The 15,916-nt window shown below is 39.1% G+C and overlaps 1 protein-coding gene across 1 annotated transcript in view; it reads right to left on the bottom strand.

Annotated features, from left to right (window-relative positions):
- Nucleotides 1-9,557: 9,557 nt before the first annotated feature.
- Nucleotides 9,558-15,916, bottom strand: part of PITPNC1 (phosphatidylinositol transfer protein cytoplasmic 1) — a 255,931-nt gene continuing 249,572 nt past the window's right edge. The window contains exons 10-11 of the mRNA XM_077853735.1: nucleotides 13,913-14,031; nucleotides 9,558-9,698 (exon numbers count right to left, since the gene is read on the bottom strand). Of these exons, the coding sequence (XP_077709861.1) occupies nucleotides 9,693-9,698; nucleotides 13,913-14,031 (125 nt within the window). The 3' untranslated portion in view covers nucleotides 9,558-9,692. The remainder of the gene's footprint in view (nucleotides 9,699-13,912; nucleotides 14,032-15,916) is intronic.

Genomic DNA, 15,916 nt, shown 5'->3' with positions numbered 1-15,916 from the left:
TTCATGAGAGAGAGAGACAGAGACAGAGACAGAGACACAGGCAGAGACACCGGCTCCATGCAGGGAGCTTGACGTGGGACTCGATCCCCAGTCTCCAGGTTCACACCCTGGGCTGACGGTGGCACTAAACCTCTGAGCCACCTGGGCTCTTTTTCTAATGTTTCAGCAGCAGCAGCTCCACCACCAGTTGGCAATCTTATTTTTATATACTTGCCATTGAGATACGATATAAGCCATCTGTTATTACTGGTATTGTTACACTTGAATGAATGAGGGCTCAGAAACATGAAGTGAGTTGCCAAACATCACACAGCATTAGAGAACATTTGTTTCTATTGTTATCAGCTTATCAGATTTTTCTACTATACTATAAGCCTTTAAAATGTCTGATACAGGGCAGCCCGGGTGGCTCAGCGGTTTAGCGCCACCTGTGGTCCAGGGCATGATCCTGGAGACCCGGGATCGAGTCCCACATTGGGCTCCCTGCATGGAGCCTGCCTCTCCCTCTGCCTGTGTCTCTGCTTCTCTCTCTGTGTGTCTCTTATGAATAAATAAATAAAATCTTAAAAAAATAAAATGTCCGATACATGCTATTAACATAAATGGAGCTTGAAAACATCATGCTAAGTGATATAAGCCAGATACAAAAGGACAAATATTGTATGATTCCATTTATATGAAGTGACCAGAGTATGCAAATTCATAGGGACTGGAAAGTAGACTAGAAGCTACCAGGGGCTAGAGGGAGCAACGGACAGGGATTACTCCTTGATGGATAAAGTTTCTGTTTGGGATGATGAAAAAGTTCTGGAAATGGACAATGGCGATGGTTGCATCAAGTATATTGTGAAAATACTGCCACTGAATTGTATACTTAAAAATAGTTAAAATGTTAAATTTTAGGTTACGTGTATTTTGCCACAGCTTAAAAATAGCCGAAAAATTTTTGAGAGCAGTGGTATGTTATAGTGGGAAAAAAATGATATGGCTCTTTGCCTTAGTGAAATCTTTCCTTTGTTTTTAAAAGTAAAAAATTTTTGGGGAGGCAGAGCCAGAGGCAGTGTCTGTGAAGGGGCAATACAAGAGGGTCCTCTGGTGATGAAACAGTTCTGTAGCTTGAATATAGTGGTGATTACATGAAGCTGCACAACTGATAAAATTGCATGGAATTACACATACACTGGGGCATCTGGGTGGCTCAGTTGGTTAAGCGTCTGCCTTCAGCTCAGGTTTTGATCCCAGGGTCAAGGGATCCAGCCTTAGTTTGGCTCCTTGCTCAGCAGGGAGTCTACTTCTCCCTTTCCCTCTGCCCCTCCTCCCTGGCTTATGCTCTCTCTCAAATAAATAAAATAAAAATCTTAAAAATCTTTAAAAAAGAACTATGCACACAAACTAGTGCATGTAGAGCTGTAGAATCAGCTGTAGGATTGTATCAATTTCTTGGTTGTCATATTGTAGGATATTATACAAGCTGTTATTACTGGGAGAGGCCAAGTTAAGGGTGAACCAGGACATCCAAACACATTTCTTTGTAACTTCATGTGCCATCCATAATCATTTCAAAATAAAAAGTTAACACATACATATAATACCAACAACAAAAACAAAGACTGCAGTCAGATTGGGAACTACCTTGAGGGTAGATTTTTTGTAAGATTTCATGTAGTTGTTTGACAGAGAACAAGCAGGGGGAGGGGCAGGGGCAAAGGGAGAAGCAGACTCCCTTTGCTGAACAGAGAGCCAACATGGGGCTCAATCCCAGGACCCTGAGATCATGACACGAGCCAAAGGCTGACACTTAACCAACTGAGCCACCCAGGCGCCCCTTGAGGGTAGATTTTTATACTTTGTCCTTGTTATGTGTGAGGAATGACCATTCTCCTTGAAGAGAATTCTCTATTCTCCAGGAATGGCTCTCACATGGCTTCAGTAAGAAAGGATGATGCACAGACTGTTGCCATCCTTTTTTGGAGCACATATGCAATTTATCATCACATTCTTTCCAAGAAGTTACATGAAAAGATCCTGCTCTGTCCTTACCAAGGTTCTGTTAGAATAAGGAAATCACTGATTTGAACATAACGGTGAACTTGAGTTTTTACTTTCATTCTCTCTTGGTTAAGAACAAAAAACCCGAAAAATCTTGTTGGCATTTACATGGTGGTTTTCAGGAAATCCTTAAGTAAAGATGCATTCCATGTTATCACTGAAAGCATGAAAAAAAATGATTGAGAATTGATATTTGTTTATTCAATTAAACGCAGTTCCTTTTGTTTTTGTTTTTGCAGTGGCCAGTTGATGTTTCTGAGGCAGTAAGTTAGGGAGGGCAATGAACATCTAAATAAATGAAAGAATTTCTTTGTCTAAGTTTGCTCATCACATGAGCACCCAAAAAGAGAGTATTAATACATTAAACCAGCAAAGGACTTATATGGGAATTGGATGCTAGTAATTTCTTAACAAGTTGAGAATAGTAAACTTTTAAAACTGTAAATACTTGTTTAAAAAGACAAATGTTCTCACTCAGATGTCAGTGGAATTGTAAATTGGTGCAATTTTCTTTGGAGGAGATGTTGGCAGTAAATACTCCAAGTCATAAAAATATTCATATCCTTTGACCCAGTAATTCAATTTCTGGGAATTTACCCAAGACAAATAATTAAAAAGAAGACACAAACTATGTTATAAAGATGTTCCTAACAATACTCTATATCATAACAAAATCCAGAAAATAACTTCAGTGCCAAATAATAAAGGCATATTTAAGTAAACTATGGATTTCCAACCCGGGGGAATATTACATAGCTCTGAAAATTGATAAACATGCTATATATCAAATGTAAAGGTGCTTATAAAACAATTCAAGATCCTCAAAGCATTTTGAAGGTATGCATTTATGAATTATCTTCCACAGAAGAAAGAGCAAATTCCAAAGTACTTAATGAATATGGAGAAAACCCTCATGTCCTTGGGTCTATAGAACAGATTTTAGCAAAATGCAAGTAAGTAGAATAACTCTAAGATGAGTGTGGGGAAATTCAAGCTTGTAGAAATATTTCTCAATTTTTAAGTTATGTTCTGAGAAGAGGCACAGCACACATTAGGACTGAGGACCAGATTTTAATGATGGAGCATAGAGGGCAGCAAGCTATCTTTGGAATGCTCTGGATGTAATCACCAGTGTGCTTAAGATCACAAAATGATTCTCAAGGGTTGCTAACGAGTAGCAAACTGCCAGCATCTTGCATGTAGAATCCCTTAGGAGCAGGAAAGTTATTTTGGAAGATTAAGATTTTAAAAAAATCACAAAGGTTGAGATCGGGCTGCCCTCAAATACCCTCCAGTGACAGAGTGGCCAAATCTCCCTTCTATGAGCTAAAGGAAGGAAAATGATGAACTCCAGTCTTTTTGTCTGCCTTCAGTGCAGAGTTGGTAAACATAATTATCCCCTAAATTCCAGATGTTAATTCAGTTCAGTAATGTTGTTGTTTGTAACAGCCATATACAGTAGGATATGAAGCCATGTCCAGTTTCTTTGGCTACATCTTACCTTGAGGGACCAGAGCCAGAGCATTAGGGCAAAGTACCAGACTGTTTTGAATTTTCCCAGAGGCAGAAGTAATTAAACACTTGGATTTGAATGGGATATCCTACTAGGTTGCATGTTTTAGAAAGGAGGAATTTATAAGAGCATGGAATATTAGAGAGCTAATAAGTGGAGAAAGTCAATATAATGAACTTGAAACTAGAGCTTGCTTGGATCAACTAACATAGCATTAAACACACACACACACACACACACACACACACACACACACACACGTCTGCACACAGGTAATCGTTATTCCAAAGCCATTAAAGCTTCAGGTTTGAGAGGAACATTTTCATAGAGGGATATTTCAGAACAGGGCTTAGAGGAAGGATACATGATTTATCCTGAACTTGAGAGGCCAAGATACAGCTGGAGGTTGGAGGCAAAAAAATCCCAAGTGGAATATACTGAAGGGAATTTTAGAAAAGAATGTGGGTGTTTGGAAATCTAAGAGTGATACTCAAACAAGAAACGCTGTAATTAAAAGCAGTACTAGTAAACTGGTAAACTACAAACATCTATGTATTTACTATTAAGCATCCAAATACTTAACCTATAAAGTTTGGCCCCAGGAATAAACAGCCAGGCTGGCTGTACCTGAGCTTGCTGGCTCAAAGTCAGCCAGCAACTGTGTTTGTGAAGTTTGTGTGTTTGGAGGAGAGAATTAAAAGTTGGGTGGGGGTGGTACTGGCAAATTCAGAGCTATAAATGCAAGCATGTTTTAGTTCATTGGCTCAGTTGCATGATTTCAGGAAAGTTTTCAGTGTAGGAAGCTTCATTATGGTGCACTGTTGTATGAAGCTGTGGCCTGATGCAATCAGAGGTGAATGGACAGGACATGGATGTTGACATTAGCTTCAGGTTTGAAAGAGCACAGACTGGGAGAAATGTAGCAGAAGAACAAGGAGCTGTAAAGCATTTCTGTCCTCTACCCATCCCCAGGGGACCCTTTTGTGAATGACAGGAGCTTCTTCAGATGGAGGAACCACATCAGAATGACTGCAGCTCACCTTAGACTGGTCCACCCTACAAAGGAGAGAATCTAGTGTCCTTCTGGGGTGGTTTTTCTATGGCTTCCCTTGGGGAGATTTTTCTTGGTGGTCATTCAGACTACAGCCTCACATTTGATGAGGGGGAATCATACACTTGTTAATGGATAGGTAAGTCTGTGTCTCCCATCAGGTTATAGATTCACCTTGGATATTTTTTTGCTGGACAATTAGAGCTGGCATCCAGGCTTTTCCTATCAATGACCCAGGCCCTGAAGGCACCATAGGCCTATTAGCAGGCCAGCCTTCTTTGCATACGAGATCCCAAGAACTGGGTCTAAGTACCAGCCCTTAGCTTATTCCTTCTTCCTTGACAACTTCTTTCCCACCAACCCGCAAGTTCACAATTGCCAACATTCCCCTGAGAATGGCTGAGAAAGAGAGCGAGAAGGAAACTACACTTGGAAAGAAGATTGCTTTGTAGTTTATTTACAACAGAATGTAAGAAAAAGTAAGTTATTAACAATAATAAATAACTGGGGAAAAAAAAACACAAAACAGCCATAAAATGACACAGAAGGATGGCATGTGTGAGGATCAACTCTTGTTTGCTTTGCTTGTAGTCTATAACACTGTGCGTTCCAAAACTTGGTCCTTCGGCAGTGGCAGTGGTATTTTGACTCAACATATGCAACTAATCAAGATCCCAGCATGAAATGTAAACCCTAAAAGTGACACTTGAAGCTACATTTAAGTGGCCTAGGCAGAACAATGGCTCAAAGAATCTCTTCTTGGTGATACATAAAAACTGAAGGGAGACTTGCAATTCAACAGATATACTCCCAATTTTAAGCAAAAACATGGAGAGGCTTATCCTAAAGCACTTGTTAACAATAAAATAATTAATAACGGCATCTGAAAAGTTCTTAGCATATTCACATTCTCTTATTGAAGTAACTCCTAAAAAGCTTGAACACTTCTATTTCAAATGCAAACAGATTGTTTTGAAGGGAGAACACAGAAGAACCTGGGACATGTTGCCTCTGCATGCCAACACTGTGCTCTTGATTACACTTCAGTTTCAGCAAGAATGAATAGTTTTAAATGGCCTATTTATGATCAATTGCAGTCACTAAACAGACCTTTTGTTTTGTTTTGTTTTGTTTCAAGAATTCTGGCTCAGATGGCAGGTTGTCTGTCACCTAGCCTACAGAGTCAGATGTTCTGAAAGGGACTAAAACTATTCAGACAATTGTTCTCGATTGGATTATCTGAGTACACATTATATGTGACTAAATTATACTCTGGCCCTTGTGAAAAGTAAAATTCCTATTGACCTAAGCCAGCCAGTGGCTTTGTTGTTTCTGAGCCATGAAGGGATGCTAAATTAAGTAAAACTGAAAAATCCACATACATACATTAGCCTTGAAATCTTCACGGAAAAATGACTTCCTGAGAAGTGTCAGAATCTTTTCTCTTAGGTCACTGTTTATTACAGTGTCTTGAAAGAAAACCACATATTTCTTTTGGAGGTCTCGTGTTTTTTTAAGTGTCTGTTCACAACTGCGCTCTTTAGAGATTTATTTTCACAATCCAAAACATGGTTAATAAATACTCCCAAATTAAAACCATTTCCCCACACACAGGTGCAAACCCAAAGCAGAAGGGTTTGTAAATCAGTTCACCAATGAACTTCTATTGTTTGGGTTACTATGGTGGTAACGGAAAAATGTCACAGACTCCTTTGTTGTTATGCTTTTCTTTTGCTTTGTTTTATTTCAGCCCAACAGTAGGAAAATGAAATGGTCTTCAGAGCTCACCTCAGATAAAGTTTATGCACTAAAAACACTGAGACCTTCTTATCCTGGGAAAGCACAGCCAAAGCAACGATGCTGTATTACAGTCAACGAAAAGCACAGGAGCATTTTGTAATTTGAAATCCACCCAAGGTAATGACATTTATGGTCATTTTGATGGTCTCCACTAACATCAGAGATGAAGATGGGGTGAACATATGTGTTATTCTATGGATTATTTATTTTAATTTGGCTACCAGAGACTTAAAACTGGTGGTGCCTGATTCACTATGCTATATTTATATATATACAGGTATAATACAATTTGGTGACCAAGGTTGAAGGTTTCCACATTGCAGACAGAGGCACTGAGTTAAGATTCTATTTTTCCCCAAACATGCTTAATAAATTCAAGTTTGAGCTTTTTTTTTCTTCTAAGTTTCCATCATGCAACCTTTGAATTTCCATCCTTATAGGAATTATTAATGTTCTATATACACATTCATCGCAAGCTTGTATCCCGCAAAAAACAAACTCATGTATGGAGAATATGAAATGACACTTGAAAATTAAGACAGATAAAATATTGAAGTCATTTATGCCTTGTGATGACTGGATTAAATATTCAAAGCAGTTAAAGGAATATTTGCACCCCCCCACCCTGTTTAAATGCACACAACCACATGTAGACAGGGAAAACTGAACATACTTTAAGAGCACACACATTTGTTGGCTAAGAATCACGCTATCATCGGCAGCTTTGAAAATGATGTCTGTGGTATTGAACTGGCTACAAGAGAAAAAAAAAAAGCCACAGAAGGAAATCAGAAATTAGCTTTCTGAAGCATACAGCATCGTTGACCTTGATAGCAAAAGCTACTTTACAAAAAGGAAAAATGGCAATGGCGTTAATGGGAGAACTAGGTGCCAGACGTGTTTACAACCTGCACAAAATAAATCTGTTCTATGCAAAAATCATGATCCCACCCCATCCTGATTTCAGCCGGCAAATGGTAAGCAAATACATGTACTATGTCAGTGTCTTCTGAAAGTAGAATTTTGTGTTCTAAAGCCAAACATTCTCATTAAGTACTACTGTGTGGAGAGGGGACGATTGAGAAGTCCATGGGGTTCGAGAAGATTAAGATTTCCCACAAGCAGAAATCATGCTACTATACCATGCAAAGATCTCTTACTACGATGCTGTCGTTCTTAGGGAAGAGATGCACTGTTGATCTAAACTATTTGCAACCGGTTTCCTTTGAGTTCTGGGTTTATTTATTAAGCGAAATGGCAACTTGTAGATAAAGAAATGATCTTGACAGTCTGACGTAGGACTTAGAATACTCGGTGCTGGATTCGTGGGACCAGCGCCTGCACCATGGGAAAGTTTATCTATTTGAAAGACACTATGTAGCGTGCTGAGCAGGCAGGGTCCACTGGCTGAGAGGCTGTGTGGGAAGGAGGACATGCTCCTTGGTTTATGTTGTTTCCTTTGGAATCTGTGTTTTGGGAAGGTCCCTTTCCTGAGGTTGGAGGTTATGGTCAGGAAGGCTAGCTGGGGCCTCGGAGGTGCCCAACTGCCTTGTTGTCTTCCTCTCTTGGAGGACAAAAGTAAATGCTAGATTCTGCTTGCCCTTCCTTCTGCATTTAAAGGCAGTGAGGCGCGATGGTGGCAGATTTTTCTCTTTAGATCAAAGGAGAGTTCACTTTCTGCCACTTGGGTTGAACGATCTTGCTTCCCGTCAACCTGGATTCTAATCTTGCATTACCACTACTTGCAGAAAAGCAAGCTAGACAGAGGGACATCTTTTCCTGCTCCTCCTTTTTACTCTACAAATAGAGTCAGCAATTTTGCTCATTCTTTCCTCTCACTCGACAGTCTTTGCTCCTCTTCTGCGACATTCCCAATATTTGGATTTCAAGTAAGGGCAAGAGAGACAACAGTCATTTTAAGGTCCGGTGCTGGGCAATCTGTTCCAGGGAAATCTGGATATTATTAAAAGTAATACCAGGAGGGGGGATGGGAGACAGTTCTCTCTTTCAGGGTTCCCGAACCAGACATTCTGACAGGGTTAAAGTCCTGTTAGCTTAGTCTACCCTTGAACTTCTTTGAATGGGCAAATAGTCAATGAGTTCTACTCAATTCATTGCAAATGCCAAGAATCTTAATGGATGATAGAAGTTGACAATTCAAGGTTTGTTGGTACCGGTAGAGGAACATGATGTTTGCCTCACCTGGGCCTCTTGCTTCCTAAACCAAATCATCTCCAGATCAGCCAGTCATGGTCACATTCATCCAGGCAATTCTGAATGATTTCTGAGGCCACAAGGGCACAGAGGGGAAAGTTATTAAAAGACGGAAACAAGTGGAATCTTTATTAAATTCTGTGAAAGGTATAAATAAGTTATCATTAATTGCACTTGGAGCCTCAATAGGTTGATAATTAAAATTTTCAAAAAATTTAAAGAGTTAATTAGGCCCCAAATCCTGAGTCAGACTATAACCAAAATAGGAATCTCAGTTAACTACTAGTCTTCAAGTACTGGTGATGAGCAGTTTGAAATTTAACAATTACGTATATGACGCCTGAGAGTATTTTTGAGAATTTCAGGTTTGATGAGAGGAGATTGACTTTGCTATTTTACCACACCTTCTAACACAGTGGCACGAAGTTTTCATTGATTTACTCTTTAAGTCCACACCGACCTCATCAAATGTTCAACAACAAGGCTTCTTCCTCCCTGGTTTCTGGCTGTGGCTACAGAAGATTCCTTCTGTCCTCTGCCAGTCTTACAGTTTACATCTAGTATGATGCTGTGTGGCATACTTAGGGAATCCTATTATATGTGAAGTTACTTAACCACATGCACACTCAGATCGAAGGAACATGTTCGAGGGACAAAGCAGTCTTTTTCTATATCAGAAGATTCTTTAAAAAAAAACAAAAACAAAAACAAAAACCCAAATGAAAATATAAAACCCCATGATATTCATATGAAATTACTCTAATTTGGGCCGACATGGCTTATCTGAAGAGTGTATGCCAGGTAAATTCAGGGTGGCTTTTTTCTCAGGGTCTGGAAGCGTGAGAGTTTCTGGGGCTGATTTTTTCCGGGGTCGATCTTTGGGAACAGACAGAAATTCTGGTGCATCTGTGGAGAGAGGCGTGGATGGAGCACTAGAAGGGGCACTGCGGACTGAGGAAGGCAGAAGGGGGATACTGGAGATAGAAATTGCAGGTGGAAAAACGCCAATTTTCCTGTTGGTGGCTTCCTGAGTGGCTCGTTCAAATTCTCGGACTTCATCCATTGTCATGTCTTCAAAGAAAAAAAAATAGAAAGAGAAATGACCCGTTATTTAGAAGAGATGCAAATGGATTTCTCTATGCCTGATTTTAAGGAAACTACAGGAATCTTATCATAAAGAGGCCTGTCCAGATGACAAACCCAAATTATCACTGAAAATGTTAAACCCCAAATTGTTTCTTTTTACTAAGGCAAACCTCTGAAAAAATATTCCTTTATGAATATCCATCCAAGATTTTCCAAAGCACTCTTCAGTGAGTAGTTTAAGTATTCTGAATAAGAAAGGATCAAGAGAGTACAGAAATAGACCAGGGAAGTATATGGTGTACGTGTGTATGCATGTGTGTATGTGTGTACGCTGTTGGTATGCTGTGGTATATGGAGCTATTATTAGACGTAGTCATCTTTTCTATAAAGGGAAGGTAGTTGAAGCAATCAATGACCCAGAAATGATACATATTATTACCTACTTTAGGGCATGCAAGCACAAGTACACCTTTATAGGGTAAATAGACACGTCATCAGAATTTCTTCTTATTCAGTATTTACTTTTTGCATTCTGGGGGTTACTGGTCTCCTGACTGTATACCCATCCTGAGATTGTTTAAATGCTGTGCTTTAATTAATTTAGCTTAAAAAAACAAATAAGATAATGACAACAACCATAAACCCTGCTAATTATCCTAAAGCAAGCCAAGAAAAATAAAACCATTTTTTCCCAAGGAAATATAAAAGAAAAAAAAAAACATTAATTGGCAATTCATGAAATAAATTCAGTGATGCCTCATTAAGAGGAATTATCAGGTGATGTAGATTTCCTAAATACCTAAAAGGTTTTTATTAAGTGAAAAAGTAAAAAATATGTATATTTTTAAAATGTAAAAATTTCCCTAACTTCTCTATCTATCTATCTATTTATTTTATCTATTTATTTTTAAAAGAGATTTTATTTTTGAGTAATGTCTACACCCAATGTGGGACCTGAACTCACAACCCCAAGAGTCTCATGTTCTTTCAACTGAACCAGTGGGGCACCCGCCCCCAATATATTGGATGTATTATATATTGCTACCATTTAGACATAATGTATTGAAAATACATCATTGTGCTACAACACTGTGATGATTTCTCAATCAGGACGTATTTGTTTTTTTTAATAGTTTGAAAACTCTTCTCTCATTCTCAGAAACTCTATTACTATTGTTATGGTTCCTATTAATTACTCTCTGGCTAACCTTGGTATCCTTTCTCATATTTATTTACTGGTAACAGAAAACCAGGAACTTGGCTTATTAGAAAAAGCACTGAGTGAAAGCCTAAGGGTTTGTCTTTGAGTAAAAGGGGAAATCTGCTGCCCATGGATTTTCTACATGTACTTTTGCTTCCCACAGACCTATTTTTCATTCTTGCCCTCTCCCATGAATCTAGTGCTGGAATCTTCCTTAGATGATATTGCATAAACTAACACGAAGCAATATATCCACTTTGGAAATATTAACTATGGAATGAATATTCATAACATGGTATTAATCATTAGGATGTATATGTAATATGTATAAAGTCACATTATGCCATGAGCAAACCAGAAATATTTTTCTTTTTTCCAAAATTTTTAAAATTTAAATTCAATTTAGTTAACAAATAGTGTATCATTAGTTTCAGGGGTAGAATTTAGTGATTCATCAGTTGCATATAACACCCAGTGTTCATTCATTACATCAGGTGCCCTTCTTACTGCCTACCGCCCAAGTACCCCACTCCTACTCCCTCCACATCCCCCCATGTCTTCCTTCCAGCAACCCCCCGTTTCTTCCCTAGAGTTAAGTCTCTTATGGTTTGCCTCCCTCTCTGTTTTTATCTTATTTTATATTTCCTTCCCTTCCCCTATGTTCATTTGTCAGAAATATTTTTCAAAAACCAAAATCCTTAAGAGGATTTCTTGGGAGCAATTGTTAAAATATTATGAAAGGTAAGAATTGTTTCAAAGAAAATAAAATATCATGATTGTATTGATATGAAATTTAGAATATAACAAGGAAAATTGTACCTATAAATTTACCATTTTAAAGAATACTAAGACTATTAAACAAGCTAAGAAAGGAGATTAGGTTTTTAAAAAAGAAGTATGCTCTTCAAAGTAAAATTGAGACTCAGGAAAATTTTAGTGAATCGGGTATATTCTGTTATAATAAATAAACATCCTCAAAAAATTAGACTTTTTAAACAAGTGGCAGAGTATAAAGCTCTACTCCATATACCCAGCAGGGGGCAGAAATCATCCAAAATACAGAATTTCGATTTTACATTCCCAGAGTCTCTTAGAAGTTCCCGTCTTTGAAGGCATTGAAACTGCTCAATGGAGGAGACTTACTTTCTTATCGCCATGTTCATGGATGTTAATTTTGCATAATTCCAATCTAATGTGTCCCTACTCAGCTTGAGGATTTACATTTTATCGAGCACCCATGCAGTTTTTATTTGTGATGGACAGCAGCCTCCTGATTTCAACTGTTTTTCATTACCATAGCGAAGAAAGACAATGGAAAAATAAATGATCCTCAATTTGATAGAATTCCAAAGACTAAGGGAAATGTCGTAAGCACTCAAAATAACCACTTTGTGTAACTTCTGAGGAGATAGGCATCTCTTACACTGAAGTCATGGGACCGACAGTGAATTGCAGCCAGAGAATGCATGGGGCTTTCCCATGGGAGAACCATTCTAGGTACCACTGTCTAGGTACCACAGTAAACTGATGTTCTAACAGTAATAATGGCAGTAAAATGGAAAGAGAACTTTAGAGCCTTAAGCTATAAACCATAGAGCTTAGAATGAGAAAAGCCGGGTGCTTAGAATCCTTTGGAATGTGGTATCTCCCCCTTGCTTCTGGCTTCCTTTGTCTGATCACACTTCTAGCAAGCAGCTTTCAGAGGGCTGCCGGGGAGGGATGGGGGGGAACTAGAGTCTAACATTCCAAAAGAAAAGGGAATTGAAAATGATGGACTTTCAAGGACAATTTCCTTAATGAGCATTTCTAAATGTTAGCACAGGGTTTGAAGGAAAAGGAGAGTCCTGTTGGATGGGCCTGTGTATAGTGAGGAACACCACAGTTAACCTGACCCAACAACAGCTTTGCGCAAATTCAATCACTGCATGCACTGTGGAGAGGAAGAGTCAGGGCCATTTGAGCCTCAAGGGTAACCACATGCACAGGAGCCTTGCAGGGCACACTTCTCATACATGCTCTAAAAACTGAACAAAAACATCCAAAGGGCAACCAAAAGATCTTCTTCACAATTCTAAAGCACCCATGTACAACAATAGCGGTTGCTCAATTTTCTTTACCTATGTTATCAATTTCTTAAAACTCTAATAATATGTGCTGTTCTGGGGCATGGGCTTGCAGATATGCGGGCTCAAGCTGATACCCAAAGAGATCACAGCTCTGGCCAAAGACACACACAAATAACGACTTAATGATCACATTTTCTCCGTTGCCTTATCTCCTCTTCGTTAGCATGAATGATTGAGAGATAACTCTATTTAAAATACTGGCATGCACAATACAGTTAGCTCTCAATTTCTGATGTGCCACTAAATAACCTGTGGCTCTCTGCATCTCAAGTCCCAGGCTAGATGTGCTATATGGCCCAGCACATTCCCAGTTCACCACACCTTCACTGCTCAGCAACTGTGTGTGCACAGACTGAGGCCCCATCTGGAGATTAACCTAAGGAAAAGGAACGGATTGGCTACAATAACTAGAAAGAACCACAGAAAGCATTTCAAAGCAAATGTAAAGAAATCTAAAACACCAGATGAGACACAAGCTGTCCCTTGAAGGAATAACTTGAGTGTTAACTATATTTTTAAAAGTTACTGTCATGATATTCTAGTTTTCATATGACACTTGTTTTGACCCTTCTCTTCTTTCATGGTATAGGCCATTCACCAGCCACAAATGTTTCCACTCTCCATGTTCTTGGGTTTTTATGAGTGAGGAACAACCCCCAAATCCAGCGGCTTTTTTAAGAATGGAAAAATCTAGAAAGGAGAGATGACACTGTCCAGTTTAGACCTAGCTCAGGTTCTACACCAATAGTCTCTGGGTGACGAGACATGCTTTTTGTGGAAAGCTGAGAACTGAATGTTTGCAGTATTTCAAAGATCAGTTTATGTGTACATTCAGTAAAGGGTGGTCAACATGTTTTAAAAATTCTACATACACTTGTTTGGGCATGGCTCTCTATGTCATCCACAGTAGAGGAATGCTGATTGCAAACTTTTATGTTGGTTTGTTCATGCATGTTTTTCTCGTATTCCCGAACATCATCCATTGTCATATCTGAAAAAAGGTCAAGACGTTGGCAACTACTGTTATTAAATGCAGACTTTCAACGGGGAGACTTTAGGGAAAGATGGTAGCAGAAGCCAAAGAGAGGTTTAAAAAGCAGGGAATTCACTAACTTTATGAAGAGTACGTCATAAAGTTAGCTAGACCAGCCAAAGGGGGAGTGAGTGCAAGGAAGTTAAGTGGAAATAGTCTTAGAACAGAGAAGAGTGGAAATTATTTAGGGGGTGAATCTTGTAAAGTCAGCTAGATGGGTAGAAAGTATTAGCACGTGGGCACTGCCATAGCCTGAGATCTCCTAAAGCATTCTTAGAAGATCCCTTTGGGGACAGGGTCAGGTTTGTTTGTTTTAATACTTACCTCCCATATACCTTTCAAATAGATTTGGAGATTCTTTAAATCAATGCATTCGACAATAGAAAGGACACTTTCATTGCTAGTACAGGAGACACGACATAGAAGGCAGATAAATGATGTTTACTGGTACAAGGGATACTTGGTTGCAATGCTCCCACAGAGATGTATTTCTGCACAGAATTCATGGTGTCAGAGAGTGCGGGTCTATATCAAACTTCAAGTCTAGTCTAACAGCTTGGAGATGGCTGGCACTACTTCCACCCACACTGATCTATAAATAAAATGGCACATGACATTATGATTTTGGGCCTGAATCTGTAGTTTTTCAGCATTTTAGGATAATGATCTCTTAATCCAGTGGTTCCCAATGGGGGACACTTTTGTGACAGTTTTTGGTTGTCACAACTGGGGTGGGGGTGCTACTGGCATCTAGTAGGTAGAGGCCAGCTAGGCCACAGAATAACCTACCCAAATGCACAGCACCTTCCCCTTCTCAACAGGGAAGTATCCAGTCTAAAAGGTCAATGGTGCCAAGGTTGGGAAACCCTGTCTAAATCCAACTGATAAAAAACTTAAAGAACCCATCTATCTTCAGTATTCAAAATGCATTAAAATAACAATTATTCTCACTTTAAATACGTCTGCTGTGTTATCCTCCACTCCCCACCCGCTCTTTGGTTATTATACAACATTCTATCAGCAACTTTCCCAGACAGGCATTCCTTTGTTGTTCTCAAGGCAGAATTTAACTTCATGCCTCTCTACAACGAAAGTATGCTTGAATAATTGGTTATTCGACCACCCTGATCACGAATTAGCTTGGTGGGGATTTAGAGCCGGTAGTCACAGCTGGAAATTTCTCCTTAAGTATTTCCTGCATCATGTGGTTTGGTGTCTTTTTATATCAATCCATATATGTCATGTGAGATTCTCTTCATTTCCACAGGGCACACGTGCCAGAACTTTATGATTCAGTTCAGTGTGGTCTGGGGCCAAGATGTGGAGGGCGGCTCTAAATCCAGACCCGGGCTATTTTATTTAGCTGCTGATCCCCCAACATCCCACCCCCAAAACCGTAGATCAAAAATGTTGTCCATAAGCAATGTAAGTATCAAGGATGCTAAGCAGCAGTGTGGCCAAGCAAAGAGCATGCTTTTCATCCAGGTAACTAGAAAGCAACAAACACATGCTGCTTTGTAATTAGAACAAATGTATCATAGTTAACAATAAGAGCATATTCATTCAATGCAATCACTTTAATTCCAGTGGCTGGTTATCAAAATTTCTTAAACACAAATACACCTGGAATGAGTACTGAGCTCATTTTTAAGCCAGAAGTTTAGGATTCAGAGAAATTCCTCTATACATAATGTTCATTAGACACTTTCTCCCCCTCCACACCCTTTCCCCAACTGGCATGACAGTAATTTGGAAAACAAAAACAAAGCATTTAGTTTCTTTGTTCTAGTGAATCCCAACAGAAAACGTTCTTTATTTTTAATTAGCTCAATGTTAAGAGAAG

This window comes from Canis aureus, chromosome 16 (genome assembly GCF_053574225.1).
Source record: "Canis aureus isolate CA01 chromosome 16, VMU_Caureus_v.1.0, whole genome shotgun sequence".
NCBI lineage: Eukaryota > Metazoa > Chordata > Mammalia > Carnivora > Canidae > Canis > Canis aureus.
The sequence above is the reverse complement of the archived record's forward strand: the minus strand, read 5'-3'. Positions and strand labels throughout refer to the sequence as shown.